The sequence below is a fragment of the Fringilla coelebs genome (assembly GCF_963513975.1).
Source record: "Fringilla coelebs genome assembly, chromosome: 5".
NCBI lineage: Eukaryota > Metazoa > Chordata > Aves > Passeriformes > Fringillidae > Fringilla > Fringilla coelebs.
The window spans coordinates 49,672,142-49,698,597 of NC_140033.1; the positions used below are offsets into that span (position 1 = coordinate 49,672,142).

At 51.3% G+C, this 26,456-nt stretch overlaps 1 protein-coding gene across 1 annotated transcript; it reads right to left on the bottom strand.

The window, feature by feature from the left end:
• Positions 1–2,805: 2,805 nt before the first annotated feature.
• Positions 2,806–25,965, bottom strand: MGAT3 (beta-1,4-mannosyl-glycoprotein 4-beta-N-acetylglucosaminyltransferase). Its single transcript, XM_084205607.1, has 2 exons — positions 25,715–25,965; positions 2,806–9,486 (listed from the first exon to the last, which is right to left on the bottom strand). The coding sequence occupies exon 2, from the start codon at positions 9,483–9,485 to the stop codon at positions 7,977–7,979; it is 1,509 nt and encodes a 502-aa protein (XP_084061733.1). The 5' UTR covers position 9,486; positions 25,715–25,965; the 3' UTR covers positions 2,806–7,976.
• Between the last annotated feature and the right edge of the window lie 491 nt (positions 25,966–26,456).

Below are 26,456 nucleotides of genomic sequence, written 5' to 3' on the forward strand. Positions count from 1 at the left end.
CTCGGTTTTCCTTATTTTTAGAAAGGTGAAGTGTGTTCCCAAATTAAATCGTTACTGGGATGGACTTCAGCCAAGAGGATCCATTGTTCAAGCCATAAGGCACAGGAAACACAAGAGCAAAACAATAGAGTTTTATATTGTGTTTCATTTGGCAGGGTGAGGAGAGATATGGCCTTGAAAGATTTGTATTCTTACATAGCTGTAATATATTTTAAAAGACAGTAAGGACTATTTTAATTTCTCACTTTGCTTAAAAAAATAAGCACACACAGAAATGCTAAAAATGCTGGGATTACGAGATGCTCCTTAGTTCCAAGTAAAGGTTCATGTCTGGGGATCTCAGAGATGCTTACAGTAATGTCCCAAACATTAGCTGAAGAGGGCTGATCCTTTACCTTTTTGCTGATATGCTTGTCCCTGCTGCAGCTTCAAAGGCAGAGCTTGCAGCAGCCTGGCCCCAAGCCAGGCTCCTCAACCAAGCATCCATGGGTTATATCCCTTATGGCAGCTTCTCACTCCAGTGATCTGGAGCCTGTCCTCTAGATGGGACAGTTTTGCAGTGACAGAGCAAAGCCCTGCAAAGCTCACTCCCAGGTGAAGGTTTGCCTTCAGCAGGCCCAGGAGCCTCAGGAACGTGCACTGCTGCCAGGAAGCAGAACATGCCTCCCCTCTGCCATGGCCGTGGCCAAATCCTCTCCGTGGCAGTGCTCTGGAAAGCAGGGCAGCCAGTGCCTGCAGCTGTGGGCACGTGAGTATGAAGCCATTTGCTGGTGACGCTCTCCAGGGCTGGGGTGACGCTCCCTGGCTGCTCCACGGGCTGCCTGCCAGCCAGCTGAGACCTCACCGCTTCCCCAGCTGAGCCACTAAAGCAGCGAGATTTAGAAGCATAATATAAAATTGGATTAATACTTGAAAATTAACTGTCCCTGCTAAGCAGCACGTTAAAACGTGTCCTCAGACAGGGAACAAACGTATCCCAGCAACAAAAACAAACAGCTGGCAAAATGGGGTCTGGTATCCCCCTTCCAGCTTTCTGAAAGGTGTCTTAAGTTTATAATGAAGTCACTTTGTTTCCAAGCACCCTGGTGTTTGGAAACAGCATGTCTATCCCTTTATCCTCTAACCTGATAGGCATCAATAAGGAATCAGCTGGAGCCAATCCCTGCATGAGCCAGAGGGTCCCTCCCAGCCCCACCGAGCAGGGTTGCACAGTGCCCAGGATGAGCACCAGACATATACATGACAAAGAACAAGAGCTTGGGAGAAACCACTAACTTCCAGGCAGGTCATGCCAGAGCTCCTCCAGGACGCCCATCTAACAGCGGCTGGGGTACTGAAATCCTGCAAAACACACAGGACTGCTTGGCATCAGATGGCTTGCAGGCTCCTGATTCCACGTGGTGCTTGAGGCTCTGTATCCATACCCAGGATGCACGCTGCATTGGTGTGTTGAGGGACCCTCTGAAACGGTAAATGGGGCTTGTGGTGGGGCCATGTGCTCCCCACTGCTCCTGCAAATGAACGTCTCCACCCCAGACTGGTTTGTCCAAGAGTCAACCCCTCTCGCTCACAGAGGCGCTTGAAGCTCCTGCAACAGAAGCTCATGCTTTCCAGCGAAAAAGGTCTTTTAAAACCTCACAAGAAACAAAAAGAAATGTCATTTATGTTACTTTTAAAAATAATATAAGTGTCAGTAAGGATTTTGTGCTAGAGGCAAGAAAAATAATGTGGGGAGAACCTTTGACCTAGTCAAAGTCATTTCTTAAACTGTTTCACTAACTTGCCATTGGTCTGTGCTTACAGACTTATAGCTCCCCCCTTTAAAAATTGAAATTTCAAGCATGCTGGTCATCAACTATTTTTAGATTATCCCCTGTTCAGGCACAAAAATACAGTGATCACTAAGAATGCTAAAAATTCTAAATAGAAAATTTCAATTGCTAATTTTGAATGGCAGGTTTCTTTCATGCCCTTTGTTCCAGAGAGGGAAGCAGCAGAATTGCATTCAGCAATGCACAACACAAGGCTCTAGTTTGATGAGACCCTTCCACAAAAGGAGAATTGAGAACATTAGACTGGTATGGATGAAAGAAAGATGAGGGAATTCACTGGAGCTAATAATTATGAGGAAAATAACCTATGATGCTTACAGTCACTATCTCTAAATGGAATCAGGAATGAACCTGAAGCATAAGACGCTTTAAAAGGTAAAAAATTAAATAGCTGTAGGTGGCACATGAGCTTGCAAAAGGCCCTTGCCAAAAGCACTGCAGAGGCCAGATGGTTAGGAGGATTCAGAGCAGGACCAGGCTTTGATACCAAGTAATGGGAACAGCCAAAACTACAGCAGACGGGTTTAAAAATAAACCAAAACAAGGAGGTCATGTTCTCTCATGCACTGTGCCAAAAGTCAGCCACCAGAGAAGCATTTCTGCAGTGGGGCTCTGGGGTATCCAGGGCTTTACTTGGAAAAATGGATGCATCCAAAGGAGCAAAGATGGTATCAAGGGACCATTTTATGAGATGGTTCCCACGTCCACCAGCTCTTCTGAGAACCACATAGCAGCTATCGTTCCTCACTCATGTGCCTTTACATGTTCATACTCACCTAATGTGCAGATTAGCTCTGACAGGGGCCTACAAAATCAGGAATCAGACCCCAGACCAGCTAAGCTCCCCTTCCATCTCCCTTCCTGGGAACAGTGTTCTGCCAAGATAGGAAGCTCCCTCACTCCATTTTCCAAGCAGCTCCCTTGGCCAGGCAATCAGAAATAAAAGCTGTCACACACATCTTGGTTTCTTTTCATACTTTGTAAATTTTTTAATTTTTTTATTATTATCTCCTCCTTTTAAGCATCCCTTTAAGGGTGAAATGAAATCCAACCATTTACAGAGAAAATGATTTCAGAATGTACATTTGATTTATCCTTACAAAAAGTTCATTATTACTTGCTGTTTATAAATTACAGAGTTGAAAGGAGCTTTGCAGATGCTCTTATTTTTTTCTTTTCTTTTTAGTTTTTGGCAAGTCCACGCATTCTTTTTCCAAAGCAGGATGTCCTGGAGCCCCTCCAGGAGCAACACCAGCAGTAGGTCCAGGTGGACCCCAGGCTCAGAAGTGCTACTGGACCACCTCCAGGATGACACTGCATCATCATCCGCACAGGCAGGAAAAAACAGCTGTTTGAATTCTTAGAGTATTTCAGATCCCTTCTTCATCCATTACCTGTAGTGCCCAAAGCTTTAAAATGTCAGTGTATTGCATTAGAAACAGTTCTTCTTTCTCAATGCTGGATCTGAGCCCCTCCTGCCACTCCCTTGCCCTCCAGCTCCCCTTCCCTTTCCATAACAGGAGTGAGTTTGTCCAATGTCTCAGAAATCAGGGGACTAGGGAGGGTAGGGAGAACACAATGATGGAGGGATACAGGATCCATTCTCCCACTCACTTCCCTCCTTTCTCAGCAAGGTTAGAGGTCAGTGAAGCCAGGACAAGCCGTCCCTTCCCTCTCCACCACCAGTGTTCACCAATGGAACCAGGAGTGACCCTGGACAGCATCTTCACAGTGCAGAGGCATAGCAGCCACAGAGATTGCTGGCACGAGCTGGGACACAGGGACACAGCCCCAGGGACACTGAGGAGGGGAAGGGACACTATCCCACAAGGAAACAGCAAGGCAGGCAGAGGGGAATGAACACCCATTCTGCTCTGACACTCTCCCTCCATGCCAACTCTGTTTCCTTGTTCACCTGTCACAGAGACACAGAGTAGGTTGGCCTGGGCAGCACAACCACAACACCTCAGCAGGACACAAGGATTAGAGAAAGCAACAGCAAGAGTGGGCTTGAGCAAGTCATCCTCCATACCGACCACAGGCACAAAGTCACTGTGTCTTTTCTGTCACTTGGTTGTGGCATTACCCCCAGATGGGCAAATAGGTCTAACCTGCCCTACTCCCTCTGCTTTAGGAATCTCACCTGCTGCAAGTGCACCAAAGCCCATGTCCTTTCTTTCCCTTGGGGCAAAAGAGGAAGAGGCATTCTCCAGTCCAAAGCCATGCATAGGCACACAATCTCTTTCTAGGTGGGAAGCACAAAGACAGACAGAAAGAAGTGCAAGGCTTCAGTGTGTCACACACTGCTTCACCTGTTTCCTGGCCCGGCTTTTTACCAATCTGAAGGTAAAAAAGGCTTTGGGAATGAAAAAGCACAAGGCTGAAGAGGGCTGCAGAAAAAGGCTGGCAATGTATTTCCTCCAAGAGAGACAGCAGGATTCACTGCCCACTGCCCCCATGGGCTGCAACAACCCACAGTCATCAGGCTCTGACAGTCTGATCCCAGCTCCACCTCAGTGCCAAAAGAAGGTTCTTGGTCTTTCCCTTCTCAAATCTCAGAACCTGGTTCAGATAAAATGGAGAAGCTTTAGTGCTCACCTCAGAGTCCAGCACTGGGAAACAAGGATCTGACACAAACCCACCTCCTGCTTTGCCTTTCTCACCACCTCACACACACATTTATTTTTGACTTCCCTCTTGTGGCAGCTGCCTGGAGAGGTGGCTGTCCCACCTGGAGCTGGCTGCAGAGGTCCCAGCAGGCAGCACAGGCAAGGCTGAGCAGAGGGCAAGCCACCACCTTGGAAATTCACTGTGTGAAAGCCAGCTTAGTAGTGTCTGTTCCCTCCAGGGACAAGAAGGAAGATTTTTAATGACAAGCACTCTAGCTCCCTAAGGATAATAAACACAGAGTTAGCCAGACAAATTAGACGTTGACTGGTTTGGCCTTAAATCAAAAAATACTTAAACAATTCTTGAGAAAGAGAAACAATAAAGAACGCATTTCATCTGAAAAGCCCCTTCCTCCCACTACAACAGAAGTCTGGTTTCAATTTAATTTCCTAAGAATAAGGAAGTGAGTAAGTCCAGGAGGCAGGCAGGGCAGGAGTTCTGCACAAGAGCCCCAGCATTCCTTTTCCAGCAACACCTTCTTCTCCAGCCCAAGGGAGCAGAAGGGAGAGACAAATCAGAGAGAAGAGGAGAATGGTGGAGCAAATAATGGAGGAGGGAAAGCAATGGGCTGTAGTTCAGGAATGGGAGAAGCAGATACTGCAGCTGTGGGCTTACTGAACTCCCAAGAGACAAGGGCCACACCTCAACACTGAAAACCTTGACTGCTGTGCACTAAAATTCCTCAAGGATGGCCGTGCACGGGAAGGGCTGATATCAGAGGAAAGGCTGCTCCCACTGTGGGAGATAAGGAGGTGCAGCCCCAGCACACATGAACTTCAGCTCCTGCTGAAGTGGGGCTCTGGTGCTGCCAAAGCACCCATGCAAAGACTGGCTTGTCTTTCTCCTCTGTCTCCAGCAAAGCCTGGCAATGACCTTGTGTTATAATCACTGAGCCAAAGCAAAGCCAAAAGGTCCAAGAGCAGACCTCAGGCTCCCTCCTCAGAGTAAAAATGAGAAATGGCTTCTTCCTTCCATACTGTGCTGCTGCTGAATTGCACGAGCTAACAACCCGCTCTCCTCCAGCAGTCCCCGGGGAGAGCATCTTCTCCCCGTGCCGCATCCTCAGTGCGCTGGCTTTCATCCTGCTCAATACAGGCTCCTCCTTTCTCAGCTGGGACCCCATTTCTCTACCATCTCTCTACACCTAAGACCTCCACACAGTTGCTCAGCACCAAAACCCCAGCACTGTGACAGGAGTTCCTCCTGCTACATCAAAAGTCTGGACTTAAAAAAAAGCAACAACTTCCTTTTGGGGAAAAAGCATTCTCCTAGCAAAGTTTGTCTGTCTACCCAGTTCCCAAAGGGGCTTCTCTGCCTGTGGGGAAGACACAACAGAACTGAGAACAGTGATTTTAAAGAAACCAAAAATGAAAACAAGAAAGAGGTTCCTTCAGTTCTTCTAAAGAGGCATTATGGCACACAACATGTGGGGGGAGCTAAGGTGAACTGCATCTCCATTTGATCAGAAAAAGACATTCATCTTCTTTTTATTAGAGTCTCTGCCTTATTAGGCAAGCAAGTTGGTTTTGTTGACAACTTTCTCTTCTCTAGAGAGGGGAATAGGAAGAAAAAAAGAGAGAGACACAGGTAGGAATGAAGCACAAGGGTGGCACGTGCTGGGCAACACAGGACCGTGGAACCCTGATGGAGTTAAGGGCAATGAAAACCCTCCTGCTTTAGAACAGCTGGCCAGAAGGGCCACACTTCTTTGTGCCAACGCCTTCCTCTTTATCCTCCTCCATGATTTCTGCTTGGAACATGAGTCAGTCTTTCCACTGCAAGGCTAAATGAGCAAGTTCATTATGATTTTCACCCTCTGCCCACTACGACCCAGGCTCTGGGCACCCTGTCAAGCCATCTGCTAAGGAAGGGTGGTGGTAAGGGTGGAGACAAGAATCTGCCTCCTCAGTGAGCTGAACAATACAACAGCAGGCCAGATCCTCACTGCCCATGCCTGAGCAGACACCAGCCCAACCAGCGGCAACTGGCACACTCCTAAACCCCTTCTCCTCTCCATGGTCCTGTCTGCATGGCCCATGCTGCAGATGTGGGCTGCACACACTGTGGATGGCACTGTGGTCCCCAAACAGCCTCTTGGCCCCAGGAAGAATTGGCCCATGGCTTGTTTCTTCATGAGCCCCCTCACACCCTAAGGGCAGAGAGACGGACCCTGTGCCTTGACAGGCTTTGTTTGTGCACAACAATCAGAGTTTTACTTTTCCTCTTCTCCCCTTTATTACCCCAAGGTAAGAAGGAGTAGCCAGCACTTGCAAGCAGCAGCCCTGCCACAGGCACAGCCTTGTGGGGCTCTAGAGGCAGCCAGAGAGGCATGCAACAGTCCCACAAGTGTTGCACTGCTATGCAGAACCATCCCTGGTCCTCTCCTATGAATTGCCCAAGAAATCATCCATGCCAACACTGAGATCACAGCTTCTGGATCCCACCATTCTCTGCAAGCACACACAGCCAAGCCCCACTATGTCCTCCTTCCCCCCACCCCAGTACTGGTAATAAACACCCAGGTGCACACCAACCCCATGCATGTGAGCACTCATGCACACAGGCAACCATGCACTTGCAAACATACACTCCCACCATCTGACTGAGTCCCCCACATCTTATCCCAGCCCCAACAGAAGCCTGTACTGCAGGGAAGATACTTTGGCTTCTGTAGGACAAGTCCATGCAGTGTTGTGGGGGCAGGGGGAAAAATGACCAGAAGAAACCCTCAAACCCAGCTTTCTCCTCTGCTTCCTAGCTATCTGCTCCAGGATTGGTAGAGTACTGGGGCAAGATCCAGGCCAGGGCAGAATGCATTAAGCCTGTGCAAGGGGCTGCATCTTGAGAAGGACACCTTGGAAGCAAAGGATTCCCCTTCCCCAAAATATCCTTTGAATATAGCAGTATTTAAAAAAAAAAAAAAAAAAAAAAAGCATACTGAGATGCTTTTGCACATTCACTCATCCAAAAAATGCCAGTGACACACATCTGCACACACAGCCACTCACAAGAGTTTGTGCCTGCTGACTCACACGCTCACTAAACAGCCCAGGCTTGCATCTATGCTTGCTCCAATCCACAAAGGATGAGGGTGGATGGGAACAGCTGCCCTCTCTCCCCATGGGATCCTCTCAGCCTCCCCCAGAGGAAAATCTGCCAGCTGGCGGCAGAGATTCTCTCCAGCCAGCAGGAGAGGCTCAGAAGAGGCAAGGAAGTCTTTATGCTACTACAGAGCGGGTCCTCAACATCTCTCTTCCTCCTGTCCAGCTCTCCCTTCATGTGACTGAGGAATTTGGGTTCCCAGGCATCACCCTGGGATGAAGGGAAGAAGAACAGGAAGTGAGGGATGGCAGAAACCTCGGAAAAACAGCACACCCTGCCCATAAACAAAGGAAACAAAAGAAGAAAAGGAACAGATGAAAACACCCGACTCTTTCCCTTTGTTGTGAAGTTCCGATTTCCCACCCAGTGGCCTCACCCAGCACCCTCCGCCTTTCGGTAGGGGTTCTCCAACAAGTAGCGGAACCGCTGGTAGTTCTTGAGCAGGTACTTGGGAGCATACATCTGCTCCTTGGGGTCAGCAGGGGGATACTCCTGCATTGTACCATCAAACCAGCCACCAGTCCGGATCAGCTCCCGGATATAATTGAGGTCTCGTTTATCCTCGTAGTCACCCCAGCGGGGAAAGTCCCCGTTCTGGGCTGACACCAGTTTGAAGTAGATCCCCTCTGGGGTGAAACACCAGGAGCAGTGCCAGCCAGCAAAGTGGAGGGGGCTGCCCAGCGACCACTGCACCAGGATGTGTCCCGTGCTGTTCTCGTACTGCCGAAAGCCAGGCATGGTGTAGTAATCGCGGCGTCGCAAACGTATCCCGTCGGTAGCGTAGACGGCCTGGAGCATGCCCATGGTGCAGCCCGAGACCACCTCCAAGGTGCCTGGTTGCTTCCAGAAGAAGCCATAGAGCGACTTGCGCATGTGAAAGGCGAAGGGCTCCGTCCAGCCGTCGTAGAGCTTGAGGAAGAGCACGCCATCACGGGCCGGGATCTCATCAGCATCATCGATGATGAAGACGTCGTCCGGACGCAGGTTGCGGAGGCGGGAGATGCCGTCCCGGGTGAGGAAGGTGCGCAGGTAATCGTCAGCGATCCAGCCGTCCTGGCGGCCGCCGGGCGGGAAGTGGTCCAGGAAAACGTAGAGCACCTTGTGGCGGATGTAGTCAAAGGAGCCGTTGAGGAGCATCTCGCGGAACTTGAGGGGCCGCGGCTCTCCGTAGGCTGTGAAGTTGGACTCGCACACCACGAAAGCATCCACCACGTCTCCCAGCTCATGGAAGCGGACATCCAGCAGGTCGAACTCGTGGTTGACGTTGATGGCATTGATTACCCGCCGGGGGATCTCCCGCGGCACGAGGCGGTCCTTGGTGGGCAGGTTGGAGTACTGGACCACGGTGGGGACCCCACAGCTGGGGCCGTGCCAGCCCGGCAGACACACGCATTCCACCCACTTGCGCCGCCTGGCTCCGCCGGCGCTCAGCGGCTTCCGAGCCGGCCGCCCCGAGGCCGCGCCATCCGCTCGCTCCTCCTGCCGGCCTCCCGCGGGTGGCTTCTCCAACACCTTGGTGCCCGGTTTAAAGCAAATGCCGCCGGCTTTGGTACGGACAAAGTATTCCGTTGAGTCTTCTGGCAGCACGAACTCAGCCTTGTGCAGCTCTTCGCTGGCTCTGCTGGGAGACAGGGGCTGGAGCAAAGGGGAGTGGGAGTACAGGGGTGTGCGGAGGAACTCTGCGCCCCCTGGCTCAGGGCTGACCTGAGGTGTGACGGGGGCATTGTTCCAGAAAAAGCTGGAGACGAGGTTGGGACTAAGTGAAGCCAGCTCCCTGGGGAAGGTGACATAGGAAAGGGCCTTGAGGAAGTGCAAGAAGGAGATGAGGCAGAGACCAGCCATGCAGAGAGTCAGAAAGAGTTTATGGCGTCTCATCTTCATCCTGTGGAAGAGCCATGAAAAGGAAAGTCACATTCAATAGTTACTGAGGTGCAGAAAGTTTACCACTGTTAGAATAAACAGGTTGGGGAAGGTAGGCATGCTGGTCCAAATTCAGCATGTATCTTTAGAGACTTGACACCAAGAACTACACCCCCACCACCCCCTGCCATCTTCAATGGGCCTTTTGCTTCAGCTGGGTTACACCAAGCTGAACCTCTGCTAGATCGGTCTCATAAATCCATAAAGTCTCATAAAAGGTACTGTCAATAGGCTAGAAAGACAGGAAATCCAGAGTAACAGGAATTCATGATCTAGTGAACTCACCACACTTGGAAGATTTGCCCCTGTTCAGGGATGGAAATTAAATGAATGCAAACCTCCTCAGAGGTGCATCACCAGAGGGTTGGGAGAAAATGAAAAGAGCAGGAAGAGTGAGAGAGCTGGGGGGGCATGGTTGAAACATGACCAGAGCAAGAGAGGCAATTTTAAAGGACCGAGATCATTAGTCAGAGGCAGCCTACACTCTCCAGATCTTTGCAATGTTTGTACAACACACACCCAAAAAAAACACCCTTGTTCTCCGGAAATACTACCCAAGTTTAAATGGAGGACAGGAAAACAAAAATAAAATTAAGATCCTGTCACATTTACTCTTCTCCCACCTGTGATTCTCAAGTCCACTGTATCTCCATATGTTGTATTTTGCTTTTCACTTTCTGTGGAGCAGATGCTGAGGTTTTTCTACATCTGGATCAAGGTGACAAAAATAAATGCCTAGCTGTCTCTGCCGGTAATACTGTGCCATCATGATGGATCCACATCAGGCCAGGAAGAAGCCAGTGGTGCAGAGTCCTTCCCTCCAAACAACATGAAACATTGCCTTCATCCTCCCCTCCACCACCTCCCCTCCTCCAGCCCAGGCAGGGAACATACAGCTGCTGTCAGGCAGAGAAGTGATTGAAGACTACAATTCAGAAAAAGGACCAAAAAAGAAAAAAAAGGAAAAAAAAAAAAGAAAAAAATAGAAAACTAATCTCACACAGTGCTTCACCAAGGAAAGGTAGAAAAGGTGCTCACCACCTGCTGTTGGGGCAAAAGTGGGCATGGGAGAAAGGTCATCCAAAAGTAGTTTTCAAGGCAGGGGCTGTCCTGGAGCAGGACACCCTTCCTGCAGTGACAGACAAAGAGGCAGAGATCCCCACGGATGTGACATGTACCACTTCACCCCCTCCACACGCTCCATTCTGGTCGTTCTCTCCCTGGTGCAGTCCCCCCTTCCAGGGCCAAAGTTCCTGAGAGGCACCATCGCTTATAAAGGTTCCACTTGGCACACAGCCGTGCCAGCAATGCCTTCACTGGAGGTACTCCCTGCTCCTGGGGGTCATGGGGGAGCTGCCCCACACGTGGGCAGGTGTGGGGGCAGAGGGAAGAAGAACCCAACCAGCTCCTGCCACTTCAGAGGGTATTAGGTAAAATACAGCAAAGTGTGTTACTGAGTAACTTGAGGAGACTTCAATACTAAAGTGAAAAGCCATCAAGCATTTAGACAGATAGCAACTGCCCAAAGTTGCCATATCTGATTTTCCACAGATGGCTCTGACATGGACTGTGGTAGAGGGGTTGCCCACAGTTGTACCTTACATCTCAGCAAAGCATTTCTGGACGCTTGGCAGTCACATTTTTTGTGGAAATCACCACCCACTGACATTGTCCCCAGTGCTCAGGTGGCAGGGCAAGGAGCCCCAGATTAAGCTCTGACTGAAGGACTGCAGCCTCAAGCTGGTGGAAAAGTTACAGCATGGCCATGGGAGGGGAAAAAACTGAAAGAAAAATAAACAAGGAAAAAGGAAAGAGCTCGATTCTATGGGTTAATGTTTAGTAGGGGTTTTGATATACTTTGCCACAACACAAGCCAGCGGCAGGGCAGGGTGCTGGCTCTGGACATCACCTTTGTAGTGGCCCAGCTATTAAGGGGCTGGATGTTCTTCTGTTAAAAGCCATAAAAGAACCTTGGGGCTTGCTGTCAAGCTTTCTTCATGGGGGCAAAACAAGGGGCTGCAGAAAATGCCATAAGCATCTCTTTCATCCATGATAGTTTTTTTCTTGAGGCTCTGTTAATGTCTTGCAGAAGCAGCAAGATCACTTGTAAAATAGAGGAATATTCAGTGCCTTTTCCTTGCACATCACCAGTTTTCAGTCTGTCTCGAAGTGGGGGGAAGACACGGGCACAAGGAAGCCAAACGCCCACTAAATTAGCAGTGACTGGGTGCCAAGAGAAAGTGTCCCTCACTGGTAAACGAGTACAGCTTTCTCCAGTCAGGTGTCCTGTGACTTCTCCAAGGCATTACTTCCAGACATCAGGCTGCTCTTTCAGACGCTGAAACCGGGGCAGGATGAACAGCTGACCTGCTCCAATACAGCAATCCCAATGACTGCCAGGTAATGCTGGTTTCGCTCCAGTCCCTACAGGACACACAAATGCAGGGCAGCCAGCTTTCCCTGGGCCAGCCCAGGGCTGAAGGCAAGTGCTGAAGGAATCACACAAGGCACATCACCTTCTCAGATGGCTGTGATGCTCTGCATGCCGCAGTAAATTCCCAGACAAAAAGCCATAACTCTTGACATTCAACAAACTGCTCTGCTTTCTGAGATGTAGCACGCCGTGTCAACATAGCAGGACGCATGGTTTTAGGAAGCAAAGCATATTTTCCTCACTTGCCATTAGCATACATCAGTATCTGTCAGGCTCAGCATGTGGCTCTGCAGCTCTTCAGCCACGGCCCAAGGAGCTCCGGGCAGGGCTGGGCTGCCTGGGCTCCTGAGCCGGGCCGGGGTGCACAGCCCTCCCTGGCTGCTCTGCACAGCCAGCTGGCCCTGCACTACCCTCTGCTGTTCCCTGCTGACACGGCCCAGGAGGCAATTTTCACTGCTCAGTTGGTTTTGTTAGGGAGTGGGAACACAAACCCATTTCCTAACCCCTCCTGGAAGAGGGAAAAAAAAAGAAGCAAGGTGTGTCCTCTTCAAAATCTCTTCCCTGGGAACCACCTTCATTCTCACATGCCAGGGATTCTTCTGCCAGGGAGTGGAGAACACTCATGCATCCTTGGGTGAGCCAAGACACTAAATACCATCAATCATGTATCCCTTCCCATATCCTCTGATCAGCCCTGCAGTGAAAGACATGTCTGGTGGCAGCTAGTTGGAGACAAAGGCCAGCAAGGGAAGATTCCCCACCCTCCCCATCCAAAACATTTACATATGGTGGAAATGAGAAAGGAGGTTCCAGTCAGGGAGACGTCAGTTTGTCACAGAGGAGCCCAGCTGCTCCAACACAAAGCAGCCATCAGTGACCAGGAACACAGCAAACAGCAAGAAGAGGTATTTCCCTTCTGACAATTTTGACTGAGGAAGGAGGAAAAAGTCAACTTGATCTCTGGGAGAGTGATCAAGTTGCTGTCAGCAGCAAGAAAAGCTTTAATGCTCGAGTAGAAGAAAAAGCCTGAAGTAGTATGGACAGTCAGCTCCATTAAGACAAAGCTCTTTAGGAAGTGCACAGTTATAAACTGCTTCAGCAACACAGTCCTGGAGAGACAAGCTGAAAGCTTCTTTTTGTAAGGGACCCCTTTGATATTTCCTTGCTTGAAGTTCTGCCTCTACCATGCAGGGGAAGTGCTTTCAAAAAAGGAGAAAAGCTAGAAGTGTTATGCACATGAGTTATCCCCAGGCACCCGTTACCATTTTAGTGACCAGTTGATTTATACCATCCTGAAATAATATACTTATTTTTCAAGAGCCCAGAGAGAAAGATATGCACCGATAAGAGCTGGCAGTTCACCAGCCCCAATGTTCTCTTCTGGAGAACACTGGCAAGAGGCCACACAACAGGCTGCTGGATACAGGCTTGTTACCCCATCTCGTTAGGGCATGGGACTCAAGACTCCTTAGACCTCTCCCATGGTTACAGGGAAAACGAAGGGGTGGAGAACAAGTCAGAGCAGAAGCTTCTGGTTTTCCCCGATACCATAATGCTCATCTCCTCTGCCTAAAGTTATCCCATAACACCCATGCAGTAACATATTTGCAGATCCCTCAGACACTTCAACACAAAGCAGCAATTCAAATTAGAATCACTTTCACATGGCAGATTAAAAACCCAGTATGACTTCCACCCCCCACTCCACACAGAGGGCCCAACTCTCTCTGCTCCAGCTAGAGACAAATGGAACAGGCTCCACATTTCTGGAGTACTAGGTCTGCCTGCCATCCTCAAGCACAGGAACCAAGCAGGCATCAGAGCCACAGTACCGCTAAACACTCTAAAAAGCTCAAGTTACTTTTGTCCGGCAAACATCCACATAAGGAGAAACCATAAAACTTAGTGTTTGTCAACAACTACAACAAGCTCAGGCACAGCAAGACTGCACTTTTCTTAAGGGTAGGAAAAGAAGATTATCCTACATTGCAGGAAAATCTGAGAGAAGCAGGATGTACCAGAAGGTAGCTAGGGCTCAGCATCTCTCACATGAAGGATGCCACGGTGTTTGCAGGGACTGCAGGCTACAAGGACGTCAGCAAGAAGCTCTGGCAGCCACAGCACAAGGTGGTTTCAATGTAAGCAGCTCCGTATCAGCTTCCCTGCAAGTTCCAAGGACAGAATAAAACATTCTTCTGTGTCCTTCATCAAGAGCTGCTGCCCACAGCACAAATGCAAAACAGCAATACCTCACACTCCATGTTTCCTCTGCAGCCCCAAGGCAACTGACCACAAGGTGCCACTGACTTGGTGCCAGCCCAAACAGCTGGATGGAGCCATCCAGCACAGACACTCTCCAAGCAAGGTCAGGCTGAGGGACAGCAAGGCTGTGTCCTACGCACCTTCCCTCCATTTCTGCAGACAGGTAAGAAGAGGGGTAAGGTAACCACGCAAAAGGCTGCCACCATGACTGCCATTTGCCCCACAGGGCTGCCATCCACCCACCACTAATACGTCCTGTCAAGTCAGAAAGAAAACCAGACTGAAGAAAAAAGAGAGCTAAAGGGTGGATCTACACAAAACCAAGGTTTGAGGTTGGCCAGGGAAGGGTGACGGCACAGCACAAAGAAAGGCATTGCCTTCCCCTTCCCAGGGAGGACAGGTACACAATGTACATGTCAACCACAAGCCTCCAGGCTGTGTGCAAGACCTTGCTAAGTCTCAACAGACCTGCAGCATCTACAGCCAAAAAACAAACAAACAAACCAAGTCTCTTTTATGCATTCCTCTAGGAGATCCAAGTGCTCCACACCAGCAGCTACTATCTGCTGCACACAGAAACTAAGATGGATGCAACACAAAGCCTCCAGCTTTTTACATGCTGTATCTGCTTACCTCTTCACCTCTGCAAGCACAGTATATTCAGGATCCACACTTCCCATGGACCTTCAACTGTTCTCTCAAGTGTCTTGTCCTGCTCATCATGGGACTAAGCCTTGGTTATTTCAGATGCTACACCTCCAGCCATAGCAAGGCAGCTGCACACTGTGGGACAAAGCAGCTCTTAACTCTCCACACAGAACACTGTGGGACCTGGAGATAAAGCGGTCTTTGGCAGGATTTTGTCTCAAGACTGAGCTTCCAGAAGTCAGCAGAACAGACCAACATCTGAACACCTTCAGAGTCCAGCAAAACCCTCCACTCAAACATACTGTTCTTACTGTAGCTACCATATTACTAATAGCAGCATAATTATATAATTCTCCAACTCCCAGTTTAAAAGAAGATCTCAGAAAAGACTAGAAAACTCTAGTGAAATCCAGTAATGGCCTACAAGACACCAATTTAATTTTATCCAAGAAGAACTTGGACGTCACAAGGGTGCAGTACTGCATGCTAAAGGAAACTATGCTGGATTTCCAACTCCACTGGAATCAATCAAATATTCTTCTCAGTAGCCTTCAGATATGCTGGGCTCCCTTGTAGCTAATCTTCTCTCTCCAGCTAAATCCAGTCTCACCATAGGAATTTCCACCACTTCAGAGATGCTTCTGCACACTCTAATCCTTCAGAGGTTCTCAGAAGCTGCACCTTCAATTTCCTAGCGTCACTAGTCTGAGCGCTCTTTCCGCCACAGGAGATGGGGCACCTCTCTCCCTCACTTCTGCCTGATATCCTGGCAGCACTCTTCCTCAGCCCTGCTTACTGCCTCCCCAAAACACCTGCTTCCACGAGGTCTGCTGGGATGGCCCTGGAGCTCATGTCACCTCTTGGCTGCAAGGCTGGGCCTCTCTGCACATCAGAGGGCGAGCTGAGGCGCCGCTCATGGCACTCGCCCAGGATGCCAGGCCCTTCTCCCAGACAAGCACAGGACTGCTGCTGCTCACTGCTCCAGCTGCACAGCAGTCTGCCACTGCAAAACACAGCTGGTTAGGTCTTCTGGTGCCTTACAGGGAAGGGACACTCCATCATGAGGAACAGGAAAGGGAAAAGGGACAGGACAAAAAAGCAACTTATGTCTTCAGACAGACCATGGGGTAATCAAATAATCATGCAAGATGTTCCTTGGTGCCTTGCAAAGAGGGACAGGTCAAAACTAAATAAAGCTTGCAGCGACTTCAAGTGAGGCACGTGACAACACAGGCTGTTGTATCAGAGGTTCTCCCCCCTCACTCACCACCATCACAGCTTACCCGTCCCTCACTTGTCAGTTGTATGAATTCAAGTTGTCAGTCACAGGAAAGCCTGCTTTTACAGCCATATCAGCAGCAGATCTAACTGGGTTAAAAATAAACTTGAAGAAAACGCCTAGGCATGGGAACAAGCAGATGACCAGCAGAAACTTTCTAAATTATTTCACCGTTCACTTCTGATCAAAACATGTAGATGTAGATACACCCTCAGAAAATCAAAAATTACAGACCTATAGCCACTGTTCATCTAACCAAATATCCAGCAAGGCCCCCATTCAACCACCATGAGCTCACTAATTCTTCCCAGAAGCATCAGAGAAGGAGCACATCTCAAGGAAGGAAGTGGAAGAACCAGCAGCAGCAGGCAACTGCTTCCAATGCAGATCCTGGCAGGCACCCCACGCAGGTCAAGCAAGTGGAGTACGAGCCACAAATCCTGAGAACAGCTACAAGATGAACAGTCCAGATTCTCCTCAGACCTGTGGGTCCACGGGCAAAGAGCACATGGCAGACGCACCAGATCAGGCACACAAACCCTGTGCAAAGGAAAGCAGGGACTGTGTGACAGCCCAGGCAACAGGGAGATGCAGGCTGAAGAGCCCAGAGCAAGGTGAAGTGCGTGCCCTGTGAGCCCAGAGCAAGGCACTTAAAAGAGGAAAGAGGCAAGAAACACTTGATGCCATGGTGATGGGTGAAGCACACAGACCCACGCAGGCAGGAGAAACCACGCTAACTCCAGCTATTTTTGAAGCGGGTGGCAGTTGTTTGTGCATCCCCAGGATAAAGGGTCTCCAAGATGGATCAAGGAGCAGAATAATTAAACCCCAGGAAGACAATAAATAAAGAGAAGCCATGGAATAGCAGCAAGATCCTAGTGGCCAGGAGAAGAGCTGGCCCTCCATCCCCACCCTCCTTCCTCCCCCATCCATCACCAACTACTTGGGGTTTGGCAGTGTGCTCACTTTCCCACAGTAGCCGGTCTATTGCTGTTTGGAAGAGCCTCTTCCTTCCCCTCCTCCCCTCCTTTTCAGGCCACAGGGGTCCTGCTTGGCAGCCCCCGGATCCCCCTCCACTCTGAATGTCTGGTGACCAGCCAATCCCATGCAAAGAGCATTAACCCCTCTTCACCAGGAACAAACGCAGAAACCTGACTCCATGCGGAGAGGTTTCTCTAGGATGTCTCTCCCTCCTTCTCTCCTCCCCTTCCCCAACCCCCGCTGCTCACTCTCTCGCCTTTTTTCCCCCCTTTCCTTTCATTTCATCTCTCAAAAACTAACTCCAGCCCAGGGAGTGTCACATCTTCCCGAGAATGTTACACAAGCCCATGAGAATTTTTCTTGGACCACGAACAGACCCTTATTTATTTGTCTCTTCTGCCTTTGTTCTTCATTTCCTCTTTCAAGACTTAGGCAAGACCTCGACACAGTGCTGCCTGGATCCCCCGCTGCCACTTCACTTTGTTATTATTTTCGGACAGAAAGGGCTGATAGGCAGAGAGCTCTTCAGTGCCTTGCCCCGAGGCAGGAAAAAGTCAGCCCAGACTCCCACCTCTGGGGTGGACAAAGGGCATGAGCTCAGGGGCTCTGGCCTGCAGAGACAACCTCCTGCTTATGTTATCCTGACTGCAGCACTGCAGCCCCTCGGATTTAATCCCCACGAATCAATCCTGCAGTCACAGCTCTATGCCGATAACAGGCATATGGCACCACGAAAAGGGGCAGTTTCCCAGAATGAAATCAAAAGCTTCCTAATGCACTTAACTCAGGGTCACATAAATCTCTCTTCTGCCTCCCACAGACAACTGGACCTTGTTTACAGGCATTGCAGCAGGCCTGGGTCCCAACAATATGTTTACTATTTCTGCACAAACATTCCCTTTCACTCAGCAAAGCAGTACCCTGATCTCCAGATTAATCCAAGCAGAAAGAACTAGGAGCAGGTCTACGGGGAAAGAAGGACAAAGTTTGTCTTCATCAGCAAAATCAAATACCATCCTGGACATCACACAGATTTGGGGATCACTTGTCTTCACATTCTTCCTTTAGGATGCCTTATTTCTTGAGAAGGATGAGGAGGAATTTTGTGTTTAGCCAGATGGTGATGCCCCTGACAAGAGGTAAAACCATCTGATGAAAGAATGGGTTCTTTTCAGGCTGATGAGTCCAAGAACCAGGCCAGGGCAAGATGGGACAGCACAGCTTGTTCAGGGAACATACAGTTATTATCTGCCCAACCCTGCCCCAAACACAAAAGCCACAAGTGAACAGCGTGCAAATAAAATCAGGGAAGCTGAGCATTTCTGCTCAACTGCACAACAGACAGAGCAGTTTACTACCACAATCACTTGATTACAGTTTCTTTCTCCACCCTCAGCCCTCTTCCTCCCCTTTCAGGTCTTCAGTTACACAAACATTTATATTGAACTGTGTTTCTCAGAAGTCAGCTGCCACAAACAGGTCAAAAAGGAAGGAAAGGAGAAAGACAATTTATGTGTAAGCACATTTTGAAAATCAGTTTTGAACAAGAAGGACATGCAGGGCAGGAGGGGAGCTGTGGTCATGCTGAAGTCAACAGGACAAGCAGGGCAGAAGCAGGACAGCCCACCTGTGTGGAGCAGCAACCTGCCACAGTGAGGCAGAGGGACAAAGGGCATCAAACTCGCACATAGCTGGGCTACCCAGCTCATCTTCATGATGTTCCACTGCTGCAAGACTGCAAGAGCCTGTAACAAACTGCTCCAGTCAGCTTCTCTTCGGGGTTTAATCACTGAGAAGTGATGGGAATTTCAGCTGTATGTTTTGCTATCCAACCACCTGGTCCACCCAGTGCTCAGGTCCTGATGATCTTGTGCAAAGTCCAATGGACCGTGTCATGACAAATCTAAAAAACGCTCTGGCAAGACAAGATGGGCCTTTGAAAGAAGAAAAATGCTTTCAAGCATCTAAATATTTTAGAGAACAGTCCAGAAGATTCCAGCACTGTAATTGAGTGAGGGACCAAATCCAAGCACCAGATTCACTGTCTCCAGCTTGACACAGTCTCTTTACTGCAAAGACAAGGCTCTGAACTCAGGAACCTCTCGCACAACCCTAGCCACAGAGATGCTCAGCAGTATCCCACACCTGAGTGGTACAGAAACTAGAACTGCATTTTCAGGGCTGCACAGAGCCATATGCAAACAAACACAGGCAAAAAGGAAGCCCACAGCACTTCCTCATCACTAAGTGATAGACTCTGGATGCCTGACAAACTCCCCTTCCCTCCCCCCCAGTGCTCAGGGGAAGCGAGAAGACTCTGTTCCAGAGCACAACTGCACTATAAATAATTCAAGGGACTGCTAAATTATGCAAAAGCAATCCCATCCTACCCCCGGCCAAGCTGAATGCAGGTGTGGTCAACCCTTCCTCTAGAAGCTGCTGCTAGATAGGGATTCTGAGGCCACAGAGGCTTTGTGCCAGTAGCACATATCCGAGAGCACGCTGGCCACTTGCTCACAGCCAGGCCTGCACCAAGCAACGGCACGGGAGGAGGTATTTGGGGACACAGGGCTGATGGGGAAACAGCGGCTCCTTTAATCCACCTCTTCTCCAGAGACCTCACATGGCCCCAGGAGCAAGTGTAGAAAATCGTGTCCCCTTCAAGCAAGGCTGCTCAGTAGGTCTTGCCTCCAAGGATCGGATTAGCTGGCAAAAGCTGCAGCTGGACAGCATTGGCACGGTGAGGCAGGGAAGAAAGGACAGCTGGGGCAGGTGGGAAGGAGTAGAGGGAACAAAAACCTCTGGAATGGTAAAGAAAGAGGAGTTTTGCTAACACAAATAACATACAAGGAAGGCTGAGCTGAAAGCAGAGAGAAATACGGTCAGTACTGCTGCCCCAATCTTCTGCCTTCGGGAGATCCTGCTTCCTTGAATATCAGGGCTTCCAAAGTTTCCCTTGGAAATGGGGTCATTAAGCAACAGAGTGCAGCTCACGCTGATCACTCCAGGGCACTGTTCTCCTCATTTACCCTGCCCTTTGCTCTGCCTCAGAGCCAGCCCTCGCGCCACAAGAACACAACTTCCTCACACACAGTGAGCACCATGCACTCTCAGCCCCTACAGCCAAATCCTTCTTCCAAAACCCTACCTTTCCTAGCTGCTGCAGCCTCCAAGATCCGTCCCTGCTCAGCCTGCACAGGCCTCCATCCTTCTCCTTTTCGCTGCTGCCCAGCTAGAAGGGTCTGTGTTAGAGGAAGGAAGAACTGTACCGTAGCCCTTTCTTCAGCCTCAGCGCAACCAGCTTAAAATCTCATGGCTCTAGCCTACCTTCCCCTTCTTAAAGGGCTCAGCATCTAGGAGGGAGACTCCCTTTCGGGACTCTTTGCCGTGCTGTCTGTCTGTCCCGTATCTGCACGTCGAGCCAGGGGATACCTGTGCTTAGCCCCCAGGTGTCACAGCTGCGAGCCGCTGTGCAGCGGGGCTGATTTGCATCGGTGTCTCAGCTGTGCTCCAAACCTGCCTGCCGCAGCTTCACCCTCATGCAGGAGACACGCAGCAATATCCCAAGCTAAAAATTACCCCCAAGCCTTGAAGAGAGCGTGGAGTTTGAGTCTGTCCTCTAACCCCGGCCCAACCTGTATAGATTTACACACCGAGGGGAGAAGGACTCTCTGAGGGAAAGGCAGCAGGGAGCTGGGATTATAGATTAGGCAGCAGATCAAGAAGGAGGTGATCTCTGTGGTGACAAGAGCTGCAGAACCCAAGGGATGACTAGAAAGTTATGGATAACCTCTGGCTCGGCACCCCACCCAGCTGTTCCCCAGGATTTCCAAGACAGTCAGCAGCAAAGCAAGTACAGGGAGCGTGGCACTTTGGTTGCTGCTCTCCTGACAAGCCCCTACGTTTCCCACTGGGCACAGCACAGCCTTGCTCCATGCCTCAGTTTCCCTGTGTGGTGTGGGAAATAAGAGAGACTTTTCTACTCTAGGTAAGGGCTTACCTAATTAAAAGAAGCTTAATACATTGCTTCAAGGTCCTTGGAGAGAAATTCTGTCAAAATGCAAGACAGAGACGATAATCAGAAAGAGGAGAAGCCCCCTCTGCTTTTCTCTCTCCCAGTCAGCCACATCCAGTTCTCCTCACCTCTCCTCCTGCTTGCAATTTGAACACTACAGGCTGAAAAAGACTTCTGGCAATGCTCAGTGTGGTCATACCCCACAGCCATGGCTGATGTTTTGGAAAAAGCCCATTTAGATACAGACCTGGGCACTCCCCTTGGTGGGGAAACAAGGAACCTTAGCTGAGGTCATCAAGCTGCCTGTTCAGCAAGGGGGGGTTAACTCGGTACAAAAGGCCAAGGCCTCAAGAGTGAGCAGCTCACATAACTCTTGCTGTCCTAAACCAGGTAATAATCACTTCCAAAACCATCACTCTAGGACAAGCCCTTGTCGTTTGTAAGGCAGCCAGCTCCCTTCAGCCTGCCTGATGAAACCTCCAAGTGCACTGCTGCACTTCTTTCCACCTATCAGCTCTACTGAGCAAGTTTCTCAGCACAAAAATACACCCACCCTGCTACAAATGTTCAGAGATCTGAAGAGCAGGAGGTACCTGTTGTACTTCAGGAAGAGCTTCAGGAAGTAAAGGGTCTCCATGCCAAGGAACACAAAGAAGTCCAAAAAAAGGCAAACAAATCATGTTTCTGCCTTTCTCAGATATGCAGCCGGAGTTTATTCCACAGGGATGCAGGCATAGAGTGCTTTTGTAAATCCTACTCCACTGCTCCAGCACACAGCATTTCTCTTCACCTTCCCCTGGAGAAGGGGGAACTCACCAGCTCTGTGACAGCAACTCTGCCCTGGTCCCCAGCACAAGCAGCTGGTCCTGGCACCCCACCAGCACTGCTACTGTGGCACAGCCCAGTCCCTGCCAGAAACTCACCTAATGCTATCAAAGCACCCCTAACCCGACCCAAAACTGCCCACAATGCCAGGCTTGGCCCCTCCACGCAGCTCTGTCATGGCTCCTCAAGGCCAGCCTGCATCACTGACTTGACAGCACAGTTCACATGTGCACTGCAGATATGTCACCACCTTTCCAAGAACAGCCAGGGTTGGGAACAGCAGGCATTCCTAAGACTCTCCCCACATCCCCCTAGATTGCACTGCCCCACGTGCCTACCTTCCCCAGATTTCAGATCCTACTGTAATGTTTCATTGTAGTGTCCTGATGGCATTTTGTGCTAGTGAAGTGCAGCCTGACCTTTTGTGCAGAACTGATGGGTGACAGTAGCAGAAAACACGTGGGCACAACTACCCACACTTTTCTGCTTCTGTAGTCAGGGCTGGTAACATGAACCAGCCCTCTGAGGCACCTCCACTTGACCTAAAGTCATGAAGACATCTCTTGTGCCAGTCAGTACGCCCTCCTCTCTGCCAGAGTTACTGACAGCTGTACCAGTCTTCGTTAGCACCACCTCCTCCAGCTACATCCCACTGATTGGGTCACAGACTCCAACAATGTACAAAGGGCTCATTTCAGAGCAACTAACCCCACCTAAAGTCTCATCGGCCCTTAGGAATGAACGGTGGCCCAGCTTGCCCCATCTATCCATCAGCAAACTCTCCCACCTCCTTCCTCCACCTTTATGATCCAGCACAGAGGCTGGGGGGTGTAGGGGTGACAATTTGTGATAGCAGATGCGCCTTAAAGATGCTGTTCTCAAGAGAGGAGGAGGCTCAGACACGGCAAACTGAAAACTCAGCTATAAACCCTTCCACGAGACAGAGTTTATCTCTGCTTGCTGACAGGTCAAAGCAAGGGGTGGGACAGAGAGAAACCAAGGTCCAACCTAAGGTGCCCTTCACTAGTGAACATGCACAACAACATCTACATGCACCGCCCTAAACAACTGCCATACCCACGACTCCTTACAGGCTCTACCTTTACTGCAGCCATAAAAGGCAGCAAAAGTGCCAGTGTTCCATGGTAAGTGCATCCAGCAGGACCCGTGTGCATTGCTACATGCACCCAGCAAACAGCCACCCACGTTTGTCACACAAGCATCCCTCAAAGGCATGCAGTAAGCATGTTACACCAATCTGGCAGGCCCCAGTGTCACACAGCACTTAGCCAGATGTGCGTGGGAGAAGGAGGAGAAAGGTAAACACAAGGCACACAGGAAGCCCACAAGTACACAAACCTCACAGGTACGCTCCTCAGGCAAACACACCGAGTGTCTGGGCCTGTCATGTGCCTGGCCAAGGTTCAAGGGGCTCTGTGCAGCCCCAGCAAGCCTCCAGACCAGCTATCCCTGTCTCATGTTGGGCACAACTGCTCCAGGTAAGCTCACAGCTGTGAGCATCTACTGAAGCTAACATTCCTGCAAGTACCCTATTTCCCACCTGCTCTTCTCAACCTCCTTGCTAAGGCAATCCTTGCGTGCCACAGAGGCAATTTTTTTCCAATCTTATCAACATTTTCAGGGAGGGACAAAAGCAGGCAGGCAACTCGGCCACCAAAACCACTTTGGAAACAAGAGTGTGGAAAGCACTTCCAATGGAGGTGAGCCACAGCAGCACCTAAGACCAAAAGTATACTAGACAAAAGGCAGCAGTTGGGCCACCAAATTAGGAACTGGGCAAGAAAACACACCTGCAGCTAGCTTGAATGCATCCCCTCTCCTAAGGATATAATTGCAATATCCAGGGCATTAATGAACAAGCTATGCAGGTAAAACTGAGTCCTCCAGGGAGGAATGCTATACCTTGCATTGGATTTCTTACCCCTAATGCAAAATCACCTGAGAGCATAGAGGAGCTGTAAATCTTTGAGGGACTTTTACGACATGCAGTAGAGGAGCCACAGCTTCACTCCTCTTCTGCAGTTTGCCATGGCGTTCATTCATTGCTTGTTTTATAGTGCTAAAGGCAGGCTGGAGACTCCCTCCCCAGGAATAGCTCAAAGGACTCCTCTTCTCCCGCTCTAGCTTGGAAGACACATTCCCAGCACTTGTACAGGTGTTAGAGCTCTGTTTAGGGGGGCTTTAGAAACTGGAGGTTTGCTGGAGTGTAGGGACACCCACAATCTGTCCTCCCCTCAAATGTCTCTCCACTGCCTGAGGGTCAAGCAATGAACGGTAGATCCTGCTCGATTTCTGCCCTTCTCTGAGAAGTTGGCAGCAGCCAGGCTGCAGCAACAGGAACTTGCAAGCGCTTCCTAAATCACAGGTGCCAGCTGGACTTAAACATCACTGCTGCAGGAGGGACCCACAGCCCACAAGAGACCCCCTTTGGGGAAGGAACTTGAAAAGTTCCTGCTGACTCACACCCTGCCAAGGTGAGGGACACAGGGGCAAGAGCATGCAGAAATTTGAAATTCAGTTGGCACAGGCTTGGGGGTTCCTGGTGACTCAAGTCATATTTGTTAGCAGGGGTGCCACCAAGTGTTTTCACAGGCTTGAACTTCCCACTCAAGAAGAGAGATTTGGAATTAACTGGAGGTCTGTTCTATAGGAGGAGAGGTATTCAGCTCTGGAGACGGGGCAGGCACGCTCCTGACCCGATGTCCTGTCCTAGAGTGCAAAGGAAAAATGCAAGACCCCAGTATAATTTCTGGGAAATAGGCGGGGTTCCCGTGCGACCCAGGCGCGGCTGGAGGAAACACAGCAAGTGGAAATCCCCGAAGGAAAACCACGAGCTGAGGCACTGAGAGAAGCCTCTCTCCATCCCGCGCCAAGCTCCCTCCCTTACCGAGCTGCCTGAGGAACTCTAGAGCGGCAGCAGATGCCGTGTTCCCCACCAACCCTGTCACCCTCGCCCAGGGAGCAAAACTCTCGCAAGGACTGAGGCACACCAGGCTGTGTCACTCCGGCAGGACACACAGCTATTCCAGCCCACAAACAGCCCGAGAGCCCCGCACGAACGGAGAGAACTTGGGTGCCCGCGTCCCTCTGCGGCCAGCCCCGAGCAGGGGAACTGCAGCCATCTGACATGGAGACAGAGCAGGGCACAGGGGACGTTTGACGATACACATTTATTTGTATGGATGTTTTCCCTCCCACGCACGCACTCCTGTTACTCCTTCTCGCTTGCTGCAGGCTTGGCACGCATCCCCAGCCCGTGCCCTCCTCGCAAGCCGAGCCCGGGCAGCAGATGGGCCTTCGCTGCAGTGCCCCGGCCGGAGGGAGGGTGCCTCCATCCCCGGCGAGCCCTCCGCTGCGGGCAGGGGGCTGGCAGCATCACCTCCCTCCTCCCCACAGCCGATGCTCCCTAGCAGGGGATGCCGGGATTATGGGGGGGGGTGGGGAGGAGGGGGGGGGGGGGGGGGGAGAGAGAGAATAAAAAAATAGCTCTAATATAAATAAATAAGGAGCGCGAAGGTGGGGGCTCGGTGGGGGAAGCCTCTCCGGCAGCGCTCGCAGGGGATGACGCCGCACCCCCGGGCCGAGGCACAACTTGCAGGTGGCGACAGCGGCGGGGGGGACGGACCGATGGGGGTCCCGCCGCCGCTGCCCGCAGCCCCGGGGCGGCTCCCCCCAGAGCGCGCCCTGCCCGCCGCCCCAGCCCCGCCGCCCGCTCGCTCACTCACCCCCGGCCGGCGCAGTGTCGGTGCCCGCCGGGCCCCCGGCGGGGCGAGGCTGCCGCTCGCCCCCAGCCCGCCCGCCGCCCCCCGGCATGGCTCGGCGCCGGCCGCGGCGAGGCGAGGCGAGGCGAGAGGCGAGCCCGGAGCCCGCAGCCCCCCGCCGCCTTCCTCCGCCTTCTCCTTCTCTGCCGCGGAGCGGCCCGGCACCTCCTCCCGGCCGCGGGAAAGGATGCGCTGCGCTGCGGAGCCGCGGCGAGCCGAGCCCCGCCGGCAGCAGCGGGCAGGGCTGCAGCAGCCCCTTTTGTGCCGCCCTCACCGCCTGTCTCCTCCCCCGGCGCGCCCGCCCGCCCCCCGGGCCGCCGCCGCGGGCCGCCCGCCCCCCGGGGCACGGCCCGGCCGCCCCCCGCCCCCCGCACAAAGCGGCGCCGCGGATGGGGCCGGGGCGGTAATCGAGCGGGCTGCGGGAGCGAGTGCCGGGCCAGGCGGTGCCCCCCGAGGATGCCGCGGGGCCGAGGCAGAGCCGCCGTGCCGCCCGCAGCCCCGCGGCAGAGCCGCCCCCTCCGCATCTCTCCCGCGCCCCGGGGGGCCAGCGAGGGCGGGAGCGCGCTCTGCTCGGCGGGAGGGAGGCGAGGTGGGGATGCGGGAGCTGCCTTGCCCAGCGACATCAGGAAGTTTTGCTGCGGTGCCAGAAATAGAACCTGCGTCTGCTGACTCCCGGTCGTGCACCCTAACCGCAGAAGCTATCTTT

Bases quoted from the DNA above. Each gene is read 5' to 3' on its own strand.
- MGAT3 (XM_084205607.1), bottom strand. From the start codon at position 9,485: ATGAAGATGAGACGCCATAAACTCTTTCTGACTCTCTGCATGGCTGGT.